The following is a 26,916-nucleotide window of genomic DNA, read 5'->3' as shown; positions in this document are numbered from 1 at the left end:
ATAAATTATTGAGTTAATATTAATTTTTATTTAGCTATGTATAAAAAAACCGGCTAAGTGCGAGTGGGACTCGCAACGAAGAGTTCCGTGCCATTATCTATAGAAATAGAGACTAGTTACTGTCGCAAATTTCATTGGTCTAGCTATCATGATTGCCGATATAAAACCTTATGAGAGGCGGACCGTTTACCCTTTGCGTACGGAACCCTAAATTTCTCTTAACTTTACTATAAACCCATAGACAAAACAACCGAATCTAGAGAGTTAAAATTTGCTACGACAGTTTATTCTCTAACGTAATCTATTCAAAGAGGTGTTTTGGTAATCTCAACATTTAAGGGATAACAGGGGGTAACTGCTAGCAAACTGGACCATACATTGTTCGGATAAAACCAATTCTAACATAAAGATAAACAGCACAGCTAACTTGACTTCGGTCACTAACATTACTCTGATTCCAATGTAAGTAGCTAAAGCACATGTGCTATGGAAAGTAAGAACGACGGTACCACCAACACCCAGAACGAAGACAACATGGAAAACTCATGAACTTTTCCTATCGTCTCAGTCGGGAATCGAACCTAGTATCTCGGGATGAAAACCGGTATACACTAATCACGTATAAGTACGACACAACTTAGATGTCGCATCGGCAAAATTCGTAAAACTGATCACATCCGAATTGAGTACGCTATCCCAAATTATCAATATTTATTTCTCACTCGAATATAATCTATGCACAAACGTAATAACTTGTAATATCATATGACATAATATATTCGTCAATTTGACGCGTCGATTTACATGCACTTGCTTTCTCTGGCGCGTGAATCTATAGCGACGAATAGCGTCGAATGGCGCGATAGGGAGCTATTTCTATTGGTTGTGTAAATCGGCAGTAATCGGTTTTATTTTCATTCCATTGCATTTTCCGATGCTACATCTAATTTGGGTCTTACTATAGGTCGTTAAATAATATACACATAACATTTACCTAAAGTAATGTTGTCAGAAGTGAGACAGGGTCGTATAGGACGTGATTAGGGCGCCTACGAATCGGTTAAGGTAAATCTAAGGGGCTATACTTGCTCGCCTCGGAAATAAGTGGATTTAAAAGGTCGAAGTACTTAAGTATTCATTTTACAAGATTATAGATCCAACAGCAATTTATCTACAAATTTTTAGAAGCAGTTCTGAGCTTAAAAATTAACAGCGTTGCTATAGGATGTTGCACCAGAATCGCCTTCGTCTGTATTTTTTTTATAGTATAGGTTGGCGGACGAGCATATGGGCCACCTGATGGTAAGTCACCATCAACCATAGACAATGACGATGTAAGAAATATTAACTATTCCTTACATCGTCAATTCGCCACCAACCTTGGGAACTAAGATGTTATGTCCCTTGTGCCTGTAGTTACACTAGCTCACTCACCCTTCAAACCGGAACACAACAATACTGAGTACTGTTATTTGGCGGTAGAATAACTGATGGCTGGGTGGTACCTACCCAGACGGCCTTGCACAAAGCCCCACCAAGTGAAATTGTATTGGGTTGTGTTAGATAATGTGAGTGTTTTACACTACGAAAGCGATCCCGAAGCAATGCTGTGTAAATAGAGAAGGTATTGCTCGTTTTTTAATGGTGTACTAAGGCGTGCTTATGGTTCTGGGTACCAGAGATTCCATATAAACTTAATGTAGAGGAAAAATTAATTTTCCAACGCGAAAAATTAAACAGTTTATATGAATAGAAGAGAGTGCTAGAATTGTGATATGACATTTGGTCTCTTCCAATTTGGATTGGTGGATATGAATGTGGAAGAATTCCGTTGAATTTAGTCACATGCAGGTTTCCTCACGACGTTTTCTTTCAGCGAGCACGAGACGCATTATAATCACAAATGAAATACGTGAATATTCAGTAGTGTTTGCCTGCAATCATTGGTTAAGATGCACGCGTTCTAACAACTGGGCTATCTCGGCTATCTCGATCGAACTTAACGAAAGCTTTATTATACGTATTGAATATAAATGTTTTATGTATACTCTAGAGAGCTGAAATGGCCCAGTGGTTAGAACGCGTGCATCTTAACAGATGATTGCAGGGTTCAAACCCAGGCAAGCACCACTATATACATGTGCTTAATTTGTGTTTATAATTCATCTCGTGCTCGGCGGTGAGTGAGCCAGTATAACAGGCACAAGGGACATAACATCTTAGTTCCCAAGGTTGGTGGCGCCATTGTACATCGGTAAGGAATTGTTAATATATCTTACAGCGTCATTATCTATGGGTGGTGGTATATAATATACTATAAAAAAGAGGTGTAAGGAGGTCATAAATAAAATCCATCATTAGAAATTTTGTATTTTTTATTGAATCTCTTTTCTATTTTTAATCACAATATCACAAACATTACTTACAATAGGCAGGTATTCAAGTAAAAAAAACCGATAAACTTCTAAAAAAAACCAAAATGGCGACGAGACAACATTAAAACTATGCTGCTAACAAAAGGACATTTTTGTCATCGTTTGAATGCGACCGGAAATAGGAAACCGCTTTGAATTTCGAACAATAGTTAATTGTTATACTAGAATTAGAAAGCGGTGAAATAATCACGTTTATAAGTTAACAGAGATCTATTGAAAACGTAATTGTTGAAAAAAAAAAACGAAATTAAATGGACGCGGGAAAGTTGATTGTCAATTGTGCGTCCACAGATAACTAATAAATTTAAAAACTAGTTTTTTTTTTTTTAATTTAGGCCTTTGTCTCCTCCTTCTTTTCGTCTTCTGGGGGAGGGGTGGGCAGTTCTGGGTATTCTAACTTGGCGCCATCCTCGCAGGTGAAGATCGGGCAGCAGCCGGGGAAGGGAGCGGTTTTGTTGGTTTTTTCTGAAAAAGAAAAAAGTGTTATATACTTACTTCTCATTAAGTTCTAAATTTGAACAAAAGATAAATACTATATTATTTAACGGTACATCTTATAGGATGTGGTGAATGGTCAAACTGTTTTTTTATGCTATATTTGGTGGTGGTGGAAATTGTTGTTTTTTTTGGAAAGTCGGAATTTATGGACAACGAGCTGTGCCCGTGACCTTGTACGCGTTTGAATTTAACAAAAAAAGTACTATTGTATTGTAAGTTACTCCGTATTATATAAGTTATCTGCCAATGAAAGTCCCGTCAAAATCGGTCCAGCCGTTCCAGAGATTAGCCAAAACAAACAGACAGACAGAAAGACAAAAATTGTAAAAAATGTTATCTTGGTATATGTACCGTGTATACATACATATGCGTCGAGTAAAAAAGGGCTATTTTAATATATCAAACAGACACTCCAATTTTATTATACGTATAGATGGTGACCATTTACCAATTGCCTAGTTAAACCATATAATATAGACTTTAGCCTTAGAATTATGAGCTCTTATATTTCTTAAACTTACCAGTGTCAAGTTTGCATTTGGGGTTAGCGATCGGGAGGGGTCCGCAGTCCTCGACAAGCTCCAGGAGCCTGGGAGGCGTGTCTTCACTGATGACGCAGGTGCTGCGGCCGCAGAATGGAGCAAGGTCCCAGGAGTTCGATGGCTCGACGGTGGCACAGCGAGTTGATGCGAAACACATTCCGGGGAAATCTAAAAGAAAAAAATAAGTTTACACATATATAAAACCTTTTTGGACATATTTTCCTTACTGTACATGTCTGAGATATGTACAGTAAGGAAACCCTTATTAAGTTTTAAACTCTTATTACTTTTTGAATCTAAACATCGAATAATTGCGACGCAATATGTCATTCTCGATCGGTAAAGCAGATTATCGCTCACACTGAGCACACGAAAATAGATCTTAAGGTGACGAACCTTTTCTTACCCCGACTGTACATTTAAACATAAATATTTAACAGATTTATAATGTTAATTTAATATGTGGAATAGATTACAAGTAACTGAAAATATATATCATAGTGGCAGAACTCGCGATTTTACCCAACACGCACGCTATCGTCACCCGAATTTTTAGAAACTCAATTAAGATTAATATATATATATATATATATATATATATATATATATATATATATATATATATATATATATATATATATATATATATATATATATTAAGCTGACTTAGGCCCTTTCCTACATCATACATTTTAGGATTACACAACAATTCCTATATAAGTTAATTTTATATCTATACAAACTAAAAAAACTAAACTTCTGTTAGGTTAGGCTTACAACAAAACCACCAATAATTCAAATGTAATGCAGGTTTCTTCACGTTTTGAACGAATTATTAATTAACATAATGCCTCAAAATAATATAAGATCATATATTACACAAAAGATGACTATTTTAAAATATATATAGGTATATATATGTCAATCGTAATTGAGTTAAGCAGGAACACAGATAATATATTTGTGAAAGTAGTCAACAAACATATAACATGTATTGCTTTTTGTAATGCATTATAAAACTTGCAACATTTAAACTATCAAACGACTTTATGTCTTATGTGCTTGTTAATAAGGTGCAAATTGCAATATGTGATAATATCACGCGTGACCGGCCCCGCTCCAGAATCTAGATTCAAATAAGCTTTACCACACCTAGCTTAATATGTAAGCGTTGGATTAGTTTTGTAATAATTACTAGATTACTCGTTTGAAATCGATTTTAAATCGTTTATATACTACGATGTATAGTGAAATATTTATTACTGGCAACCCGCCCCGGCTTAATACTGATACTAAATATACTACAGAATTTGTTTATTTACGACATCACATTAGAAAGTTCAAAAATTATCAGTGTTTCTTAACTGTATTGTCCATGTATTATATACAAAAACCTTCCTCTCGAATCACTCTATCTATTTAAAAAAACCGCATCAAAATCCGTTGCGTAATTTGAAAGATCTAAGCATACATAGCGACAGATAACAGACTATGTTTTATACTATGTAATGATGATTAACAAGCCTGATGCCGCGACTGTCCAATGGTTAATCAGAGTGCATTTTAATTAATTTGAAAGAGTTTGAATCCAAGGCAAGCACTATTGAATTAATGTACATAGTTTGTATTTATATTTCATCTTGTGTTTTCTCTTAGTTATATCTGCCACATATCAACCCCCATTCTAGTGTATGGGGGAGTAAGCTCTATATATCCAGCCTTTATCTAGCAGTGAGCTATTAAGAGCCAAAACCCAGTGGTTAGAACGCGTGCATCTTAATCCATGATTGCGGGTTCAAACCCAAGCATACATCACATAATTTTATTTTATTTAATTGACAGAATTTTTCGAGAGAAATGTCTTTGTATATAATACATGAAAAATATAGTTAACAGCATTAATAATTTTAGTGTCTAATGCGATGTCGTTAATGAACAAATACTTTAGTATATTTAGTATCAGTATTGTAGGCGATCGCTAGTACGTATAATGATTACGAGTTTATGAGATACAGTTGGACATTTAATGAATATTAAAATAACGTTAAAATGTAAAATAATGATGCAACGTCAGAAAGTTATTCAATGCACGCCCGTCTGTTACTGTGTAACCAGTTGCTTTAAAATTGGGTCGTAAGGCATGTTTTTTATTTCAGCTATACTATTAAATACTATAGTAAGCTATCATGTACATTAATCTCATCCCAATGTAAGTAGCTAAAGCACTTTTGTTATGGAAACTCAGAAGTAACGATACTACGAACACCCAGAGCCAATACAACATAGAAAACTAATGAACTTTTTCTACAATCGGCCGGGAATCGAACCCGGAACCTCGTTCACCACCGCCTAGATAATAAATACTAAACAATTCTTAAATCATCACGTGTCAACCTTGTCAGCTAAGATCTGCTGGCTCACTCACCCGGAACCTAATTATTTAAGTATTGGAGTCTGACGGGAGATTATCTAATGAGTGGGATATACTTGCCCACTTAAATAAAAATAAATAATGAATATAATAGATTTTATTAATAGCGAATGTCTGAAACTAGCTTTATATTAAATTAAGCTGATATAAAACGATTACTCATGTGGTGAATGGACTTTATAGTTGCATCCAAGGTTGGATTATTTACGATATTGCATTAAAACGCATTCTCTTTGCCTGCATTAGTAAATGTCAAAATGACAAAGGAATTGGCGGGAATTGTTTTTTTTTTAATTAGAATGTATACGTCCGAAGGTTAAACAATGAACGATTAAGTTCGTTTTAAATTTAATTCCGGGCGTTTTTTATTTTAATTATTAACGACACGATAAAAACGCAATGACATTAAAGATAAAAATCAGTTTTGTAATATTATTAGCTTTATTTAAAAATTAATATTGTAATTTGTCACATTATAAACTAGAGCGGCCATTTGCAAAAATGCAGCCGAGTGTTACACAAGTGATTACGAAACGGCGATCCGTTTTCGGATTAACCGCCCTACATTCTAACACTTCTAGAAACTTCTAACTTTCACTGCGCGTTCGATCTGTTTCATGTGTAGCTGTGATTTATCTGAATAAATTTCTGAACCGATTTTAACCGGTGGTTGTGAAAGGCGACATTTCGAACGGCCATTTTGTTTTAGTCTTGTTCTATGACTGGTTCTATGACGTATTAACATTAAAACAATTATTAAATTAAAATGTAATGAGTGTTACAACAATATATCTTGCATTTTATTGTGTATATTATGAAGATTTAATACGAAACGAATAAATTATTATTTTAATTACAAACAATGGATCATTGACTTGCTATATTACGCAAAGTTACTGAACGTAATCAAAGATGGCCGCAATGAAAATTAATGGCGGCAAAGCAACCGGAAAAATTTCCAATTAAACGTGTAAAATGTGCGTAATAAATTTTATTGGCATCAATATGTGAATAAATTAATAAAATTATTAAATTAATGTCAGTTGCTTCAGAATGTCGTCATTTGTGAACTGATTTTGGATTTTTTTTTTATTTGTTTATAATCTATATCATTGAGTGAAGTATTACACTACATGACGGTGTACGATTATAAATGTCACGTTAAAGATTTTTTGACGTTTCGATTGTCAATGAAAATTCATCGAAAATTTAATTCTATATATTTTTACTTACGCTTTAAAACAACAAACAACAACAAAAGCCTGTAAATTTCCCACTGCTGGGCTAAGGCTCTCCTTTTGAGGAGAAGTTTAGAACATATTCCACCACGCTGACCCAATGCGAGTTAGCGAAATACACATGTCGCAGAATTTCTATGAAATTAAACACATGCAGATTTCCTCACGATGTTTTCCTTAACCGCCAAGCGCGAGATGAATTAGAAATTAATTATTATACATATATTCAACTATATAATATGACACTTGATTACTATATACACTCACACAAGTAAAGCATTATGTACGTAGCTGCCACGCACACTTATATAATTAAACACTCAATCTAGATATATTTAATTTGTATTTATTATTTTAGTGTGTGTATAATTATTATGTAATAACTGAATTTCTTACCGAGTCTGTGTATACATTCTGAATCAGTGGTAGCTTATACTTCACTACATAGTATAAAACAAAGTTACTTTCTTCGTCCATATTTATGCTTAAATCTTTAAAAGTACGAAATGAATTTTGATGGGTATTTTTTTATGATTCGAGAGGAAGGTTTTTGTACATACATGGACAATATAGTAATGAAACACTAATAATTTTAGATCTTTGTAGTGTGATGTCGTAAATAAACATATTCTGTAATATATTTAGTATCAGTATTGCACCCGTGCGAAGCCGGGGCTTACAACTTGGAATAAATCATTAACCTAAGCTATTCTATGTAACTTTACGAGCACCTTTCTAGACCAGTTTGATTTATAATTTATTAAATAATAACAAAATTCAATGTTATTAGACACACGTGTCCGCAATAATATGTATAAATAAGTGCTTTTCCGTTCCTTAATTGTTGTCGACTAGATAAATTACAAACATTTGCAAACAGAAACGTGAAACCGTTAGCAACATTTCTAAACAGATTTCACTTTTAATAGACAAGGAAGACTTGCTTTATCCTTATATAACGTTAGCAATTTATCTACGAAATTATTTTAATTTCACTTATATAAGCCTACACAGCTCAGCGGTTAAAAGAAGTGAATTTGAAACGGATATCGTAGGTTCAGAATTCATGAACGATTGAAAGGTATAAATATAATGAAAGGAACAATTCCACGTGTGCGTATGGTGGATTATGCTCTAAATCTTCACCTTAAGTGAAGGTAGCCCAGTAATGGATCTTTTACGGGCTGTTACTTTTAATAGGTAAAGTAGTTATTCGGATTTATTTCATGAAATCATTACGAACAAACAAACAGTCCTTAAGGCTCGTAAGGGAGATGATTTAAATCTATTTAAACATCAATATTTATTTCAGAAATAATTATAAAGAATTTCAACCGTCTTAATGTGCAATTAATAAAACTTTGATGAAATTAGGTTGAATATATTTGAATATATTCATCGTTTTATTAGTAATGACCTTTAACATATTATTTATAAAACGAAATAAATCGCAGAATTTTATATAATTATACATCTTTAAACTAGTTTGAAATTCGAGCACATTAATTTAAATAAATTATCTTTGGCTGTATGTTAGGCATTATTACATCAGGTATTTAAAAAAAAAAAAAACTGTCATTTATATCAATACACGAACGTTCCACGTTTTCATCGAACTTGATCGAGTCGTTTGTTGAAATTATTTCATGTATCAATAGTCTGTATTGAAAATATTTTGAAAATAGAACAATTATATCTAATTGACATTTCGAAATTGCATAGGCACAGATAATAAACACTAAGTGTTACGTAACAAGCCTCTTGATAATGGTGCTAATCAATTATTCTCAGAACACACGAACTGAAATCATCTTATGTAACTCTTTATTGGAGTAAAATTTAAGCTTGATAGACAACATCACGCACACATATATAAGTTTAAATTACGATTTAATATTTATCCTGAATTAAATTTTACCTTTGACAAAGTTTTGATTATTAACAAAATCTATAATTAAAGAGCTGAAATAGAACAGTGGTTAGAAAGCGTGCATCTTAACCGATGATTTCGGATTCATCCAGGCAAGCACCACTATATATAAGTGTATAATTAGTGTTTATAATTCATCTCGTGTTCGGCGGTGAAGGTAAACATCGTAAGGAAACCTGCATGTGTCTAAAATCATTGGAACAACGTGGTGGAATATGTTCCAAAACTCTCTCCTTAGTGGGAGAGGAGGCCATTACCAAGCAGTGGGAAATTCACAATCAGTGTGTTACTATAATTAAAAAAAAATTTTAACATATTCACGTCAAAATAACAAGAACGTCTGATAAATGACAGAAGTTTACGAAAGCAATCACTCATCGTACACTTTCCATTCCTTGTGGTCACGGAATGATTTTTTTTTTGCGTGGTTATGTAAATGTTTTTTTAAAAGCGAAAGTGAATATCTATACATCCTTATATTTGAATGTTTTTTGTAAACAACCATATCACAATATCTTGTGAACAGAAAAATTATTATTTTTTTTTTAATTTTATTTTACTATTTTTAAATTCGTATAAGTAAAACATTCTTTAATCATAATATACTTATATTATATATATGTATAATTTGGTCTAAAATAGTATAAATATATTTTGGAAATATTTGACATACTTCTACCATTCAATAAAATTAAATTACCATGCTAAATATTATCAACTAAATTTACTAATATTATAATTTGATCGAACCGAAACTACGAAAAAAAAAAACATTTAAATAGCCTAAGATTCAAACCCCACAGCCATAAAAGGTACTCCATATAGCTCGAATTAGCAAGAATATTTAAATGGTAATAATTATTAAAATTCATTACCTACAAGTAAGTCAGTCATAAAGTTTCTAGAATAATCCAAGGTTGATTTCAGACCACTCACCATATTCGATTTTATATGACTCAACCTTTTACAACATAAAGGCCACCAGGAACTTTTTTCTGTCCAATTCGTGTGACAGATAAAAAAAAATAATAATATGATTGATCTGTCAAAAAACGATTGACTTCTTATTGTTGCTTAAATATACATTCTTCCGTAAAAAAAAAATTCAATGCGAATAAATCAAATACGTTTTTTTTGCCGCCATTTTTTTTTACTTTTTATACAGATAAATAAAAATAGGCTAAGGTATAAAACGAAAATATCCTTGAACTTTTAGGATGATAATTATATTACATTTATATCATTAAAATAAAATTCATAAGGAAATTTGTTCGTCACAGATAAAATACGTAAAGTTTTTTTATCAATCTTTTATCTTGATATATATGAATTATATACCAAATTATTTTACTGAATAAAATGTACATTAAATATGTCTCTAATTAGGAATATATATTGAGCAAAAACGTTAATGATTTCCTTTGTATATCTAAAAGAAATATATAAATTAAATAACATATAAGGAAGTGTCGATTAAATATTTAAAAAAGGTTGCAATTATTATCTGCTTAATTGTATTTCTGATTCCTCTTACGAAATGTTAACAAACCTTTTTTGTTTATAGTAATGAGACCATTTTTTTTTTAATTTTATCGTTAGATTATTTATAATTTTACGATTTTAAGCTTATTCAACCACGCCTAGTCTAATTTTAATGCAATCACAATTCGAACCATAACTGTATTGATTAATATACAAAACAATTATACAAAGTTATAGTACAAAATGCCCAGTGGCTAGAACACGTGCATCTTAACCGATGATTTTAGGTTCAAACCCAGGCAAGCACCATTATATATATGTATGTGCTTAATTTGTGTTTATAATTTATCTCGTGTTCAGCGGTGAAGGAAGACATCGTGAGGAAACTTGCATTTGTCTAATTTTATTAAAATTCTGCCACATGTGCATTCCAACCCGCATTGGAACAGCATGGTAGAATGTGTTCCATGCCCTCTCCTTAATGAGAGAACCCAGGCTGCTGGGCTAACCCAGCAGTGTGAAATTTACAGGCTGTTACTTTATAGTATATAATGTATAGTATAAATTAGTGTCTGTTATATTTATTGTATTATATATACATTTATATGTTGAAATACGAAATCACAATTATGATGCAATGGAAGTTGTAAGGATATGTGAAATCAGACGCATCCATTGCTGAGTTGAGCAACTGGTTGCACGATTTGCAACCAGCTACGATTTAGGTTGCGATAAAAATACCCTTTAAGGATCTGAGCTGCATTTAACAATTTAATGGTACATAAATATTTGAAAATCGAATTAATTCGTTATTTATGACACATTGTAATTGAAATCCATATAAATGAGGTTGTAAATGAATTTATATACTTACAATATTCATAGAATTAAAAAATAGTTACTCTATTCATTTTGATTGATTGATGATAAACGAAAAGTCATTTGATGATAAATGAAAAGGATTTCGGATTTAGTTCGCATAGAAATACATTAAAAACAAAATTTTTTTAAATGCTGGCAGCACTAATTTTAATACTTAAATCGACACGAAATTGTTTACAATTATTGTGTATTAAGTGATATCACTTAACTAAGTAAATAAATACAATATTATTTTTTAAGTTCAGATTTAAATTACAAACACGAATCAAATTTTCTCTTAGTAATAAAAACTAAAAATATACTTTCGTTAACAAGAGAAGCACTAATAATTAATAATCTTACTTAATTATTTTTGAGGAGAGGGTTTGGAGATTACTCCACCACGCTCCAATTCGGATTGGATTCATCCATCATGCACAAGTTTCGTCACGATGTTATCCTTTACCAATGAATTATAAATATAAATTAACTACATGAATTCATTGGTGCTCCCAGTTCAAATTTAGAATCATTAGTTAAGATTCACGCTTGGTAAGCACTGGGCTATAATTACTTTCTCCTCAAAAGGCTAGTGAGATCGGTTGTACCGTATAAAATATATTGAATGTTTGTGCTGAAAATATGTGAGGAGTCTGAATCGCGCTAACGTTTGGTTCACCCCAGTGTATATAAGGTCTCGACATTGTAAATATAATATACTAAAGAACACAGCAATCCGCTGATTGCTCAATCGTGCCAATACACCTCTCGAAGAGGTAATATTCCGAATAGACTCAGGCGACCTATGCACGTCCTGAACGACACAGACGATAGCCTCACTATCGCAAACAAACCATTTGTAGGGAATAACACACTACACACCACACACCCACAGCGTTTCCGCCGGCGGAAACGAGGACCCAGTTATGCGACGTCTCGGAGGCGGCCGAGACGTCAGTAAATTCACTCAGTGCTAGAATCACTCCCCACCGATTTCGTTCTGAGCCGAGGTGCGATCTCATAGGAGACACCCTCAGGACGAACTTTAGTTTTAATTTAGTTTTAATTTAGAGCCCCGCGCTCAACCTCAGGGCAGGGGACATTAGTTCTCGCCCGAAAGTCAGGTGACGCTGTGAAGGCCAGTAGGGCCAACAGCAATACACAACACACAAAAAAAAAAAAAAAAATAAATATAATATAGGATTTGTGGAACTATTTGTGTTGTTGCAACTACAATAGAGTTTTATATCAATCAAAACAGCGGAAATGCTTTAGTTCTTCGTTGAAGAACTTTGCCCAGCAGTGGGATAATAACTTAATAAACATTATTAATAATATAAAAGCCAATTAAAATTTTATTAAATAAATCTAAAGCATTTTTATCTTTACGCCATTTTGTATACCAAGGTCAAGATTAGCTGAGAACATTATCTAATAAATAAATGTATTTAATTTAAATATTATATAACAAAGATATACCTACTAATATATAGACCGAGATGGTCCAGTAGTTAGAAGGCTTGCATCTTAACTTAGTGGCGATTTGATTCCGAGCATTATTTTCATGTTTCAATGAAATTCCGCTACTTGTGCCAAAGCCTCATTTTAAATAGAAAGGAGGTTTTAACCCATCGCTAAACATTTTCAGACAGTCACTTGTTCACTGAACTACTAATTATGAAAAAAAGAAAGCGCGATTATCGATTTAATTCTTCTGCCTTAAGAGCCATTTAACAAACGAAGTAATTATTTACAGTCACGATACATGACATATATATACGCTTATATGTAATAGATATATATAAAAAAAGGTTATCATTAAAATGTATAATAACAAGTCTTAAAAACTGTTTAATTATCAAACAATTATTTTCTAAGTATAATTAATCGCTTCTAAGTATGAAACTTGAAATATAAAATAATATATATTTAAATCAGATTTAAAATTAATTTATTCCACTCATATAATACGTATATATAATTAATATCATATTCATCGTACGATTATATGACTCATATCAACAACCTAGTTTATTAGAAGGCTGTATTTATAAGTCCTTAGTACATAGTAAAACTATCACTTTATTACATACGGTCAAGTTATGAAATTAAAAAAAAAAGTGACTCTAACCCAAACTATATCCCAAAAAAAGATTGTTCCAAATTCGAATTATAAATGACAGAAAAGAAATAGAGCCGCATTGATAAAATTATTTTTTTATAATCGTTTATTAATATATATTTTTGTACCATATTATTATTTACATAGTAGACAGGTCTCCCATGCAATGCAATGTTTTATATACGATTATATCTCAGAAAACAACTTATAAAGTAACCTTAACGTTATAGATCGTATCTATTCGTAATTATTCAATTAGAAACAAAACTATAAATAACTTTGATTCGATAAGAAAATTATTCATTGTAATTAAATAACATCATTACTCAACACAGACGTAATGATTATCAAATTATATAATGTATAAATAAATCATTAATCATATAACAGTTTCTAGACTAATTGTAGTCTAGCATAACATTTCATGATAAAATGTTACGGTGATGTGAACGCGTTGATGTCTAATATACTTTCGATTTTACTGTTTGTTTTATTAATAAAATTTAATTATTATATTTATTAATTACAACATATCACAACATATAATATATATAATAGTAAATAAATATAGTATATACTAATATTATAAATGTGAAATTAATTCTTGTACGTTTTCACGGCTAAATCCCTAAGCCGAATTTGATGAATATTTGTTAAAAAAAACTTTAACTTCAAGGAGGATATAGGCAATTTTTTTACAGTGAAAATATAAGAACCTTCCCAAAAATAGCAATAGTGGATAGCAACTAGCTTTTTATATAATATGAAATACCTACATCTATTAAATACATTTTTGTTAATTGTACGAACTACCTTTTCATAGACACTTTTCCTGAAGTGGTCATAACAACTACTTTGTAATAAAGCCTTGTTTAGTCTTTTAATTTAATTTTATTATGTATTTAAAAGTGTTATATATATTTTTAAATGAAGTCGTATTCATTTTATCAATTTAATTAACTGCTAAAATTAACTGCATTGTTTATCAAACAAAACAGAACAGATAAAATATAATTTAGAATTGATTTTTTCTTAAATAAAAATTTAAAAAAAAAAAAACAAAATATTTTCACAAAAGACACTGACCTCTCAAAACGTCAGCTGGGATGAGACGTCTGAAGGTCTTCGGCCGTTCCTCCTCCTTCTCCTCAGCGGCGAACGCCAACGCGAAAACAGCCAGGACAACTAGGTACTTCATCTTGACCACCTCTTTGGTGAATATAAAAAGAATAAAAAACCCAAGCGCGCTTTCCGTTAACTTCGAATGCGTTCGCGCGAACGACTGAGTTCCATATTCAATTTTCGCGGTATTTTATTGGTAACGCGCGGGCGGGGAGTGAGCGGACAAGATGGCGGCGGTGGGTATCACTTTTTTTTTAAATGTTTTATGCCCTGTTCACACGAGACAATGCAGTAAGATATGACAATGTTTTACTCGTGAACTGACGGTGAAATGTTTATATCAATTTGGATGTATTGTACGACACAACTTAGATGTAGCATCGTACGATGCAAGTACGCTATCCCACATTATCAATATTTATTTCCTATTTTAATATGATCTTTACACAAACGTAATAACCTGTAATATCATATGACCTAATATATTCGTCGATTTGACATGTCGATTTACATACACTTGCTTCCTCGGGTTGAACTGACGTGATCTATAGCGACGAATAGCGTCGAATGGCGCGATAGGGAGCTATGTCTAATGGTTGTGTGAATCGGCTGTGATCGGTATTGAATTTGCCGATGCTACATCTAAGTTGTGTCGTACTATACGTGCGTGATGATCAAATAAATCTTGATCAGTTTCAGACCAGTAATGTCGTATCATCCTTCAAGATTACTTTCACAAATACATATAGAGCTATAAGCTAAGATTATATAGTATTTGGCTTTAAAAACGCGGTCCAAATAATGGGCTTACAAATTTTGACACGACATTCTAATTTTAAAATTTATCTGTTTTTTTTTTAATTCGAACGCGAAGCGAACTCTTTGTGTTCTATTTTTAAATATAAACTGTTTTAAATGTAGAACATAAAATAAAACTTCTGCACTAATAGATAAAATACAGATGATAATTTAAGATCGACATTTAAATAATGAAACGAAAAAAGTGTTTATATCTTGCCAATAATACCATGTCCTAACAATTGTGATTTTTTTTTTTTTAATAATTGCATTAGGTAAAACAAAGACTGTACAATACAAATTGTAACAATACACTCGTTTTTACGCCATTGTTGTATGTATGTAGCTTTTATGAACGTCGTCAGTTTGGCTCAGGGTTACGTGAATTATGAAATAGCATTTTTTTATTGTTGATTGTTCAAAACATCGTGTGAATGCATAAGATAAATGTAATCGCTTCATGTGTTACGGTTCGCATTTCTAGAAGTTTATTTCAGTAATTTAGTTTGATTAAATAATGTAACTATTGACGACCTCCGTGGTCGAGTGGTGTGTACACCGGATTTTATGGGTACGCCATTCCGAGGTCCCGGGCTCGACTCCCGGCCGAGTCAATGTAGATTATCATTAGTTTTTTATGTTGTCTTGGGTCTGGATGTTTGTGGTAGAGTCGTTACTTCTGATTTTCCAAAACACAAGTGCTTTAGCTACTTACATTTGAATCAGAGTAATGTATGTGATGTTGTCTCATATTTTATTTTTTTTATTTTAACTATAATAGCATTATTATAGACTAGAATGGCGTATCATACTGTATTAATTAATAATATATACGATACTTAAGACCCGCCTGGAAATCTACCCTGAAATTTGAGGCAATTATTAGTACAGTACAGTAACAGCCTGTAATATTCCCACTGTTGGGCTAAGACGTATTTGAAGAGACGGTTAGGGGCGTGACGATTTACGCAAGACGGCTGGCAGGAGCTGGATGCGAGTAGCCCAAGAACGATCACTGTGGCGTGCAATTGGAGAGCCCTATGTCCAGCAGTGGACGAACATGGGCTGATTGATTAGGAGCGTATTCCACCACACTGCTCCAATGCAGGTTGGTGAATTCACATGTGGCAGAATTTCGTTGAAATAAGATACAAACAGTTTTCCTCCATCGGTTAAGATGTACGCTTTCTAACCACTGGGCCATCTCAGCTCAGGCTATTATCGTCCCCACGTAAATGGGATTATTAGTAATCCCTAATAATGGGACATTGCTGTTTAAAAAAAAACAAGTCTATATAATACGCGAAAAACATCAAAAATAGGTACTGTATAAATTATAACCGCGTGTAATGCTAGCAGTATTTCCCCGTTGAATCGCAATTCCGACTATCTGGATTAAAAAAATTAACAGTGTTCCTTTTATAAATATTTTAATGTTATAGGGGGCAAACGAGCAGAAGACTGGAGGGTGGAAGGTGATTATAACCATCCATGGATATCTGCTACAACTGGGGGCTTGTAGGTGCGCTATACGTTACACATATCACTATAAATTCTATATTGTATGAGTAAAATATGAAGTGATTTCTTTCTGAATCTCACTGCTGAAGTCATAACCTATAATAATCCTCTCTATAAAATCACCGAAGTCACATAAAAATCAGCTTCGTTTGTGCTCGTTCACCGGAACTCAAGAGACGTTTTCCTTTCAGACTTTTTGTATTATTTTATAAGAGAAAGTCTATTGACTCGACGTTCGATATAACATTTGACTTTGACTTTGAAATATTATTATATAGCTACAGACGTGCTTACAATGTTGATTATATAATTTAGATTGCGTTACTAATTTGCATGACCATTTTAATGAGATACATAGAGTGGAGTCGCTTGTAGTCGCTATGGGTTAAGACTGATCGATATGCTGAGACTAATGACGTTTTGTCACATCTCTACCGTTTTTGTGGTCAAGTGGTCACCACCCATAGACCATGGAAATACCCATTCCTTACATTGCCAATGTGCTCCCAACCTTGGGAACTAAAATTTTATGTACCTGCAGTTACTCTAGCTTACTCATCCTTCAAACAATACTAGGATCTACTGTTTAGCGGTAGAATATCTGGTGAATAGGTGGTACTTACCCAGAGGAGCTAGCACAAAGTACTGCCAGTAAGTTATTCACACCAAAGATAATCATTGCCCGGATTTGAACCCGGGTTATACACGAGTTCTAACCGCTCCGCCATCTCGGTTCTCGGTCTGATCATTAGTGATAATAAATGTTGATTTTAATGATCAGATTTTGATGTAACTCTTATTACGTTTCCGCGACCTCTTTGGAAGATTATGAGATATTTATCATTAAGATTTACCAGAGCAGAGATAATTACATTCATGCGTTCTTAAATAAATCACATTTGATATACAAAAGTGTAAAAATTTACTTAACATTATTTACTTTTATTCAAGCCTCTTTAAATATTCTTGAGGATATATCTCCTTCATCTCCATTTACTTTATCCTATCACGAGATATTTTCCTCTAGTCGTTATTTCCTAATTATATAAGTTGGTCTTCTCTTGTTTCCAGAAGACGAATTCTTTTCCTCTTCTCCGGAAAGCATGGACTGGATGCCGTTATTTACATAGTCCATCTTTATCCTGATGTGCTGTTTCTATTTGATATAGGGGGCAAACAAGTACAGTTCTCACCAGTTGGAAAGGAATTGCCACCGCCCATGTTGAACACCGGGTGGCTTCCAGGTGCGTTGCTGGTCTATAAGGAGTACGCTCATTTCTTAAAGGTTCCCATGTCGTATCGGTTTGAAAAATCGTCACCGAAAGTGGTTGTGCGAAACAGAAAATGGCTTAGAAAGCGCGCTGTTCGGTTATTTGTAATCGATTAACTCTGAAACTACTGAACTGATTTTAATAATCCTTTCATTTTTTGAAAGTTCTTCTATTCAGACGTAACATAATGTAATTTATTTCAGATATAATATGATTACAGGATATATGTATTATAGTTAATCGGTGGTAGATATATGTACAAATGGTACCATCAACATCCATCATACATTTCGCAAACAGCGATACTAAGTATTGTTGTGTTCCGGTTCGAATGGTAAGTGAGCCAGTGTAATTACAGGCACAAGGGACATAACATCTTGCATTTCAAGGTTAGTGGCGCAATGGATATTTCATACGGCTAAAAAATTGACTATGGATAACGGTGACCACTTTTTTTTCTACTATAAATACGTTATTACCTGTTTCTCCCACATGAAGTAGGGAGGGGTATATGTGGGACTCGCAGCCGATAAAGGCACCGGAATACCTACTATAAAACTAGTGTTACTCTCAGGGGGGCATCGAAGGATCGCTTGCGTATGCTACCGTGACGCCAGGACGGTTAACTCAACTTCCAAGCTAGTGGAGTTCCCGGGATACTGAGAACACCCCCTACTCCCGGAGACAATTACACCGGGGGGAAGAGGTATGCATAGATCCAACGCCTTTTTCCCCGGTCTTCTTTGGTAGAGGGAATCCGCGACGCACTCTCCTCACGCGCATAGATAAACAGTGAAGTGATGTTATGTTTCCTTTTTTAGATTGAAGTACGGAACCCTAAAAATGGATGTCTTTAACACCTCAAGCATCAAGCTGTTCCGTTAATAACACGTTGCGTTATTTTATTAACAGACGACTTGTTTAACCTTATTATATTACATAAAGATCGTATTACGATAGTTGCTACCGAATATTCTTAGTTTTTTGAATACGATGATATATATAGTACTAGTAATCGCTCGTGGTTTCGCTTGCAATTTAGCGTTGGTTGTCATGTAAGGCAAAAAGTAGCCTATGTCCTTCTTTGGAGTTCGAGTTTCATCAAATTCGTTTCAGCGGTATGGTAGCGACGGACAGATGACAGACAGAGCTACTTTTACATTTATAATATGAGTATAAATTGTTCTTTCCGCATGTTTACTACAACTTTTTGACGTTGTATTAAGTAACTTTAGTGATATTAAGTCGTTGGACACCTGTCTGTGTTCGGTACTAAACAGTATTTGGACATTGCAGCCTGATTTTGTATGTAATTTTAAAATAAATGTAACCTAAGTTACTCCTTATTACATCAGCTACATGCCAGTGAAAGTTCCATCAAAATCGGTCCAGCCGTTCCAGAGATTGTAAAGAAACAAATAGAAAGACAAAAATTGAAAATGTTTTGTTATATCTAACATGTATACATATTTATGCATTTCGTTAAAAACGATTATTAATATTACAAACAGGCAACCAATATAATTATATGTATAGATATAAATTTGACACTCGTAAATTTGAACATATTAAACATACATATTTTTGGGTTTTCTAATTTACAAAATGGCGTAACTTAAAAAAATGTATATCTATTTATGTTAATAAATGATACTTATTTTGTAATGCCTTACTAAAACTTCTAAACCAAATACATTTATGTAACGTATCTCTAATATCTCGAGTATACGAATTTTACGTATATAAATAGCGTCGACTAATAAAAATCACTATTGTTTATCGATCTATAATGGTGGATACGCTTTTCTTTCGGGGCTTATTAGACCCCGTAACGTTTATGAAACTAAAACTCTATGTGATGTGATCGAATTTTACTTATGTACTCCATAACATTCGCCTTACAATAAGCATATACTAATCACTTTCCTACGATATATCAAATATATGTTACGGCCCCCGCTACAAAGAGAAATCTATGTTTTACTTAGCCGCATCGCAAGGAAGACACATACGGGGTCTATTAGACCTCGCTCCGCATTAAACGTGTTAATATAGAAGTTATATTATAAATAAATAATATTGAACAACATCACATACATTACTCTGATCCCAATGTAAGTAGCTAACACACTTATGTTATGAAAAATCAGAAGTAACGACGGCACCAAACACACCTAGACCATCGACTCGGTCGGAAACCGAACCTGGGACCGTAACCATGAAAACCGGTGTACACACCACTCGACCACGGAGGTCGTTAAGGTTATATCAACAACAACAACAACAACAGCCTGTAAATTCCCACTGCTGGGCTAAAGGCCTCCTCTCCCTTTGAGGAGAAGGTTTGGAACATATTCCACCTCGCTGTTCCAATGCGGGTTGGTGGAATGCACATGTGGCAGAATTTCTATGGAATTTGTCACATGCAGGTTTCCTCACGATGTTTTCCTTTACCGCTGAGCACGAGATGAATTATAAAGACAAATTAAGCACATGAAACAGCGGTGCTTGTCTGGGTTTGAACTCGCAATCATCGGTTAAGATGCACGCGTTCTAACCACTGGGCCATCTTGACTCTTTAAAGTTATATCAATAAACATTATATAAGGATGATTTATACATGTGAGATTACTGGTATTTGTTTACGCCATTCACCAAAAAAGGCTAGGTCATATCTCCGAATTTATGTTTAAAACGATGATACCGTCTTATAAGGCGACGGTGGATAAAATGAAAGCTGCTGGCGTCTTGTTTTGCTTATGACGTGATTTGATTACGAAGTTTCTCTTAGGTTTAAATTTGACAATGAATTAATAATAATAATATAATATGAGACAACATCACATAAATTACTCTGATCCCAATGTAAGTAGCTAAAGCACTTGTGTTATGGAAAATCAGAACGAAGGTACCACAAACACCCAGACCCAAGACAACATAGAAAACTAATGATAATCTATATCGACTCGGCCGGGAATCGAACCCGGGTCCTCGGAGTGGCGTGCCCTTGAAAACCGGTGTACACACCACTCGACCAGGGAGGTCGTCAATCGACGAATCAAAATGAATAAAAATCTTTAGTAGTATCGTATCATCATCATCATCCGCCCTTATCCCAATATTATTCGGGGTCGGCGCAGCATGTCTTCTTCTTCCATACTTCTCTGTCTGACGTCATCTCACAAGTAACATTCTTTCTAACCATATCGTCTTTCACACAATCCATCCATCGTTTCCTTGGCCGTCCTCTACCTCTATATCCGTCCACATCCATGCTCAAGATTTTTCTCGCAGTATGTTCCTCATTCCTCCGCATTACATGCCCATACCATGATAGCTGCCTTCCACATAACTTCTCGGCTGTCGATGTATTTAATAGTATAGTAATAGCCCGTAAATTTCCCACTGCTGAAAACCACATGTCCATTTGAGGATAAGTTCAAGCACATATTCTACCATGCTGCTCCAATGCGGGTTGGTGGATTTACATGAGGTATAATTTCGTTGAAATTAAACACATGCAGGTTTTTTCACGATGTTTTCCTTCATTTCCGAGCTAGAAATGAATCATAAACACATATTAGACAAATGATAAATAAAAGTTTTAACAAAAAGAAAAACCGACTTCAAACAAAAAACTATTTTAAAACAAATAAATATGCACTATAAAGTAATAAAAATAATTGCGTATTCAACATATTTTTAGTCCTCACAAGTAAAATGAAATTAAAAATATTAGAATACTTAAAAGTCGATTTACGATTATATAACGTACTTATAGTTATTGTTATATTTGGAGCCGGTGTCAGCCAAAAAATTCAGTGATGCTTGCCTGGGCTTGAACCCGCAATCATTGGTTAAGTTGCTCTCTAACCAAAGGGCCATCTCGGCTCTATAAATCTATAAAACTCTTTAAATGATTAAATCAGACGTTTCCAAGTATATTTGAATTGACAAAAGTTACCATCAGTTACGCAATTAAGATGAACCAGAAAGAAACTCAATAGTTACCGTTCAACTGTTCGCCATAGCTTAATTAGTCATTCAATGACTAGCCTAGCCTTTTCAGATGCTGTTCAACTAGTGGCCTATATGGCATTTTGTCATTACGTTGATTGTAACATATTATATAGCATTATAAAAGCTAAACGGCTGTTAGGTTTCTAAAATGGCACACTAATATAAACAACTCTTGGATTGTAGAAAAAACGAAAAAAAAATGTTTAAAAAAAATGTTTTTTTCCGGATAGCATTATCTTTTCGGGCTCACTCGCCCTTAAACCGGAACACAACAATACTGAGTACTGCTGTCTGCTGGCCTTGCACAAATTGATATAGTATGATAAAAATAGAATGTTGAAATTATTTGCTTTTCTCTACACTAATATGCATTTATTATACAAATAAACCTTCACCTTGAATCACTTAGTCTGTTTATTATAACCGCCTTTAAAATCCGTTTCGTAGTTTAAAACGGAGGCGCAGTTATATACGACTTCGTTTTATACTATGTATGTATGAGAGCTGAGATGACCCAGTGGTTAGAACGAGTGCATCTTAACGGATGATTACGGGTTCAAACCCAGGCAAGCACCACTTTATATATATGTGCTTATTATATTGTGCGACGGTGAGGTAACCTGCATGTGTCTAATTTCATTGAAATTCTGCCACATGTGCATTCCACCAACGCGTATTGGAACAACGTCGTGGAATATGTTCCATGCCCTCTCCTTAATGGAAGAGGAGGCCATTAGCCCAGCGGTGGGTAATTTACAGGCTGTAAATTTCCCACAGCTGGGATAAGGGCTTCTCTTTCATTAAGGAGAGGGCTTGGCTTTTCCTTCACCGCCGGGCACGAGATGAATTATCAACACAAATTAAGCACATATATATAATGGTGCTTGCCTGGGTTTGAAACCGAAATCATCGGTTAAGATGCTCGTCTGCTAACCACTGGGCATTCTCGGCTCCATAAACTAAACTAAAACAGATTCAATTCCACTGTGGAAATTAATCTAATTCAATTAAGCTGAACTATACAAACAAACAGACAAACACAACAAGTTAAAAAACGCTTATAAGATTATGTAATATATTTAAATGACATATTAAAAGTCGTTAAATTGCTTGCAAAATGCAGCGACGTGTTTAAAATGACACAACTTAGATGTAGCATCGGCTAATTCAATAAAACCGATTACTGCCGATTTATACAACCAATATAAATAGCTCCCTATCGCGCTGTTCGACGCTATTCGTCGCTATAGATTATCGCGCCAGTTCGACCCGAGAAATTAAGTGCATGTAAATCAACGTTTCAAATTGATGAATATATTAGGTCATATGATATTACAAGTTATTAAGTTTGTTTAAAGATCATATTCACATAAGAAATAAATGTTAACAATTTAGGATAGCGTACTCAATTCGGATGTGATCGGTTTTACGAATTTTACCGATGCTACATCTAAGTTGTGTCGTGCTATATCTACGTTTCTTTTGTAAAAAAAACGCATGAGAGAAAGGCGATGCACTTGCCAATTTCTGATAGCATCGGCCATTCTAATGTTGACAAACGATTATAGACTTAATTCTAGAAGCATTAGAAGTCAAAATCGAGTTCAATTAAAAAGAAATACAAAAAATCGTAATACAAAACGGTACTGCATCTTGAATTTTAATCTGTTGCAGTTTTTTTTTTAAATTGTTATGTAATAATTATTCGATTGCTCAAAATTATTTCTTACTTAAATGATTTGATATTTTGATGTTATGTTTTTTTTAATGAATCGTGAAGGCAAAAGCTTGGTTTGATTTGTTTATTTTTATTTTTAATGTTTCTGTGACAGCGGATGTATCCGCAGTTATTTCAGTTTGAAATAAAATAAAAAGAACATTATTAAGAAGATACATTATTAAAAAGCCTTTTTTTACTCAATGCATGTCTATACACGGTACATATACCAAAATAACATTTTTACAATTTTTGTTTGTCTGTCTGTTTGTTCCGGCTAATTTCTGGAATGACTGGACAATTTTTTGACGGGACTTTTACTTGCAGATAACTGATACAATAAGGAGTAACTTAGGTTTTAATATTACAAACAGACACTCCAATTTTATTATATGTATGTGTGGATCGATCTAACAGATACAGATTTTATGTATTTCGAAAAAAAAATATTCTTAATATTAGTATATAAGAATCGACCGTATTATTAGTCTATCCCCCCATCTATAGAAAATACGTTTTACATTTCAAATTTCTTACTTCAAAACATAGGCATTTCATACAAACTAATCGCTTATTAACATAAGAATTAATAAAATTAAATGCTTAAATATATATATATATATACATATATAATTTTCGTTTTTTGCCCAGAGGATCGGAATTGCGATTCAACAGGGAAATGCTGTTAGCATTTTTGCCACTATTCCACGCGGTCAAGATTTATACAGTAACTAGTTTTAGTTCATAAAAACTGAAATACCCCATTATTTCCCCTCAGGGGTAATTCTTAGCTAATGTCTACAACCAAAAAGGAACCTACCTAGGTGTTACAGTTTGCGAAATTGTCAGTAAGTTCTATTTCGCCACTATTCTGTTTTAGTATTGGTTGGAATTACATAATAATAACTAGAATGAAAAATTCTACTTGAACTAAAATGACTAAACGTCCTAAAATATACAAACGATCTGCATGGCTTATACCCATTTGAAACTATTGACTAAATTAATAATATACTTTATTTATTTATGAATTTTGGCAATACATAAGGAAAAGAAGTAAAAATTTCTGCGTAACATTTCAGGTTTAACTTTTGGGTGAATATTTTAGTTAAAATGACCAAAAATAAAAACTCATTTAAATTCAAATGTTTCCTTTTGATATTTTTCGTTTATTTAACATAAACAGCCAGCTAACTGGCCCGCCACCTTTTGACCATTTCAATCGCGTTTTAAGGATTGATTGTCATGTGTAACCTTCTTATGTGTTCAAGCTTGTTATATATCAGATTTTATCAAATTCAGACCAATAGTTTGGCCCTGAAAGCGCAACTTCCCATTTATAATATTAATATAAAATTCCCTTACTCCACCGACATGCAGACTAAAACGATTCATGTGCCTGTAGTTACATTACTTATTTAATCTTGTTTCTAGGACGCGACAATACGAAGTGCTTGGTGGTTAATTTTTTTCCCACTGCTGGGCTAAGGCCTGCTTTCCCTTTGAGCAGAAGGTTTGGAACATATTCCTCCACAATGCGGTTTGGTAGAATACACATGTGGCAGAATTTCGATGAAATTAGACACATGTGTTTACTCTCGATGTTTTCCTTCACAGCCGAGCACGAGATAAATTATAAACCCTTTAACACATTGAATCCGCTATCATCGGTTAAGATGCACGCGTTCTAACCACTGGGCCATCTTGTTTTGGCGGTAAATATCTACCTAATAAGATATATACACAGCGAACAGTCACTGACCAAGAAAAACGCCAGCTGTTTATTTATAAACAACGTAGTTGTTCGACGCAATTACAAATATCAGTAGACTTGAATCAAGTAAATTGTTAATATAGGCCAATCGCAGCGATCGTTTGTAATCGAGATCACCGCTAAGGTTACAAATATAGATAAATAGGACGATTGTATAACGAAGTTGTTTGGTAGCCTATAAAATGTTAATTACCTGCATTTGATATTTACATAACTGGATACGGAATGCTAAGGAAATTACTTCATGTTGCTATTTGGGTTTTGATGGTTTATCCTAAATTTTTGGTGAAGTGTTTGATGGTACATTGGCAATGATCACCTTCAAAATTACGAATTGTTAAGAAATAATTAGTACAATACAAATTGTGCTAATTATAATACATGCTAATCCAAAATATGGCAGATTATTATATTTTACATTTTCACAAAATGTGGAAATCTGCTTAACGATATGAGATAAAATTATTAATATTAATTTAACAAAAAAAATATTGTAGCCTATACTCCTTATTATATCAGTTATCGTCCTAGAGATTAGCTGGAACAAACATACAAACAGACAGATAAAAATTGTAATTTTTTTTTTTTTTATGTACCGTGTGTACATATATATGCGTTGAGTAAAAAGGACTATTTTAATATTACAAACTGACACTCCAATTTTATTTATATATATGTATATACTCCAGCCAAATTCGATGTGGAATGTTTAATAACAAAGCGTTGCTTAGCAACCAACGTCAGGCAGATGCTCAAAACATTTTTAGAAATATGTAAAACAATTATTTTTGATATTAATAAAAATTAAAATTGATGATGAATAATAAAATATTTAAGACAAAGGACTAAGCGCATTCTTGGTTATAATTATAATACTTATGATCATCTGGAATAATGTAGATCTCAAAAATAATACCTCCAATTTTAAAATGATATCAGAAATTACCTCGTAGTTATATAATTTACTTTATTAACTTTATCTATCGCCTCCCAAACGACAGGTCTCAGTTAGATTAATTTTGTGTATATTTGAATGGGGTCAATGGGAGGTTTGAAATTACAATTGCTCTAATACTGGAAAAAGCAACGTCTGTTGGTATTCTAGTGTATTAGTATGTTTTTTAAGCATTAATATTTTATACTTTATTAGGAAT

The 26,916-nt window shown here is 33.4% G+C and overlaps 1 protein-coding gene across 1 annotated transcript; it reads right to left on the bottom strand.

Annotated features, from left to right (window-relative positions):
* Positions 1–2,357: 2,357 nt before the first annotated feature.
* LOC124541958 lies at positions 2,358–14,901 on the bottom strand. The gene is made up of 3 exons (XM_047119897.1): positions 14,626–14,901; positions 3,455–3,643; positions 2,358–2,900 (listed from the first exon to the last, which is right to left on the bottom strand). Exons 1-3 carry the CDS (start codon positions 14,735–14,737, stop codon positions 2,767–2,769), a joined length of 435 nt encoding a protein of 144 aa, XP_046975853.1. The 5' UTR covers positions 14,738–14,901; the 3' UTR covers positions 2,358–2,766.
* Positions 14,902–26,916: the final 12,015 nt, after the last annotated feature.

The sequence above is a fragment of the Vanessa cardui genome, chromosome 29, assembly GCF_905220365.1.
Source record: "Vanessa cardui chromosome 29, ilVanCard2.1, whole genome shotgun sequence".
Taxonomy (NCBI): domain Eukaryota; kingdom Metazoa; phylum Arthropoda; class Insecta; order Lepidoptera; family Nymphalidae; genus Vanessa; species Vanessa cardui.
The sequence above is the reverse complement of the archived record's forward strand: the minus strand, read 5'-3'. Positions and strand labels throughout refer to the sequence as shown.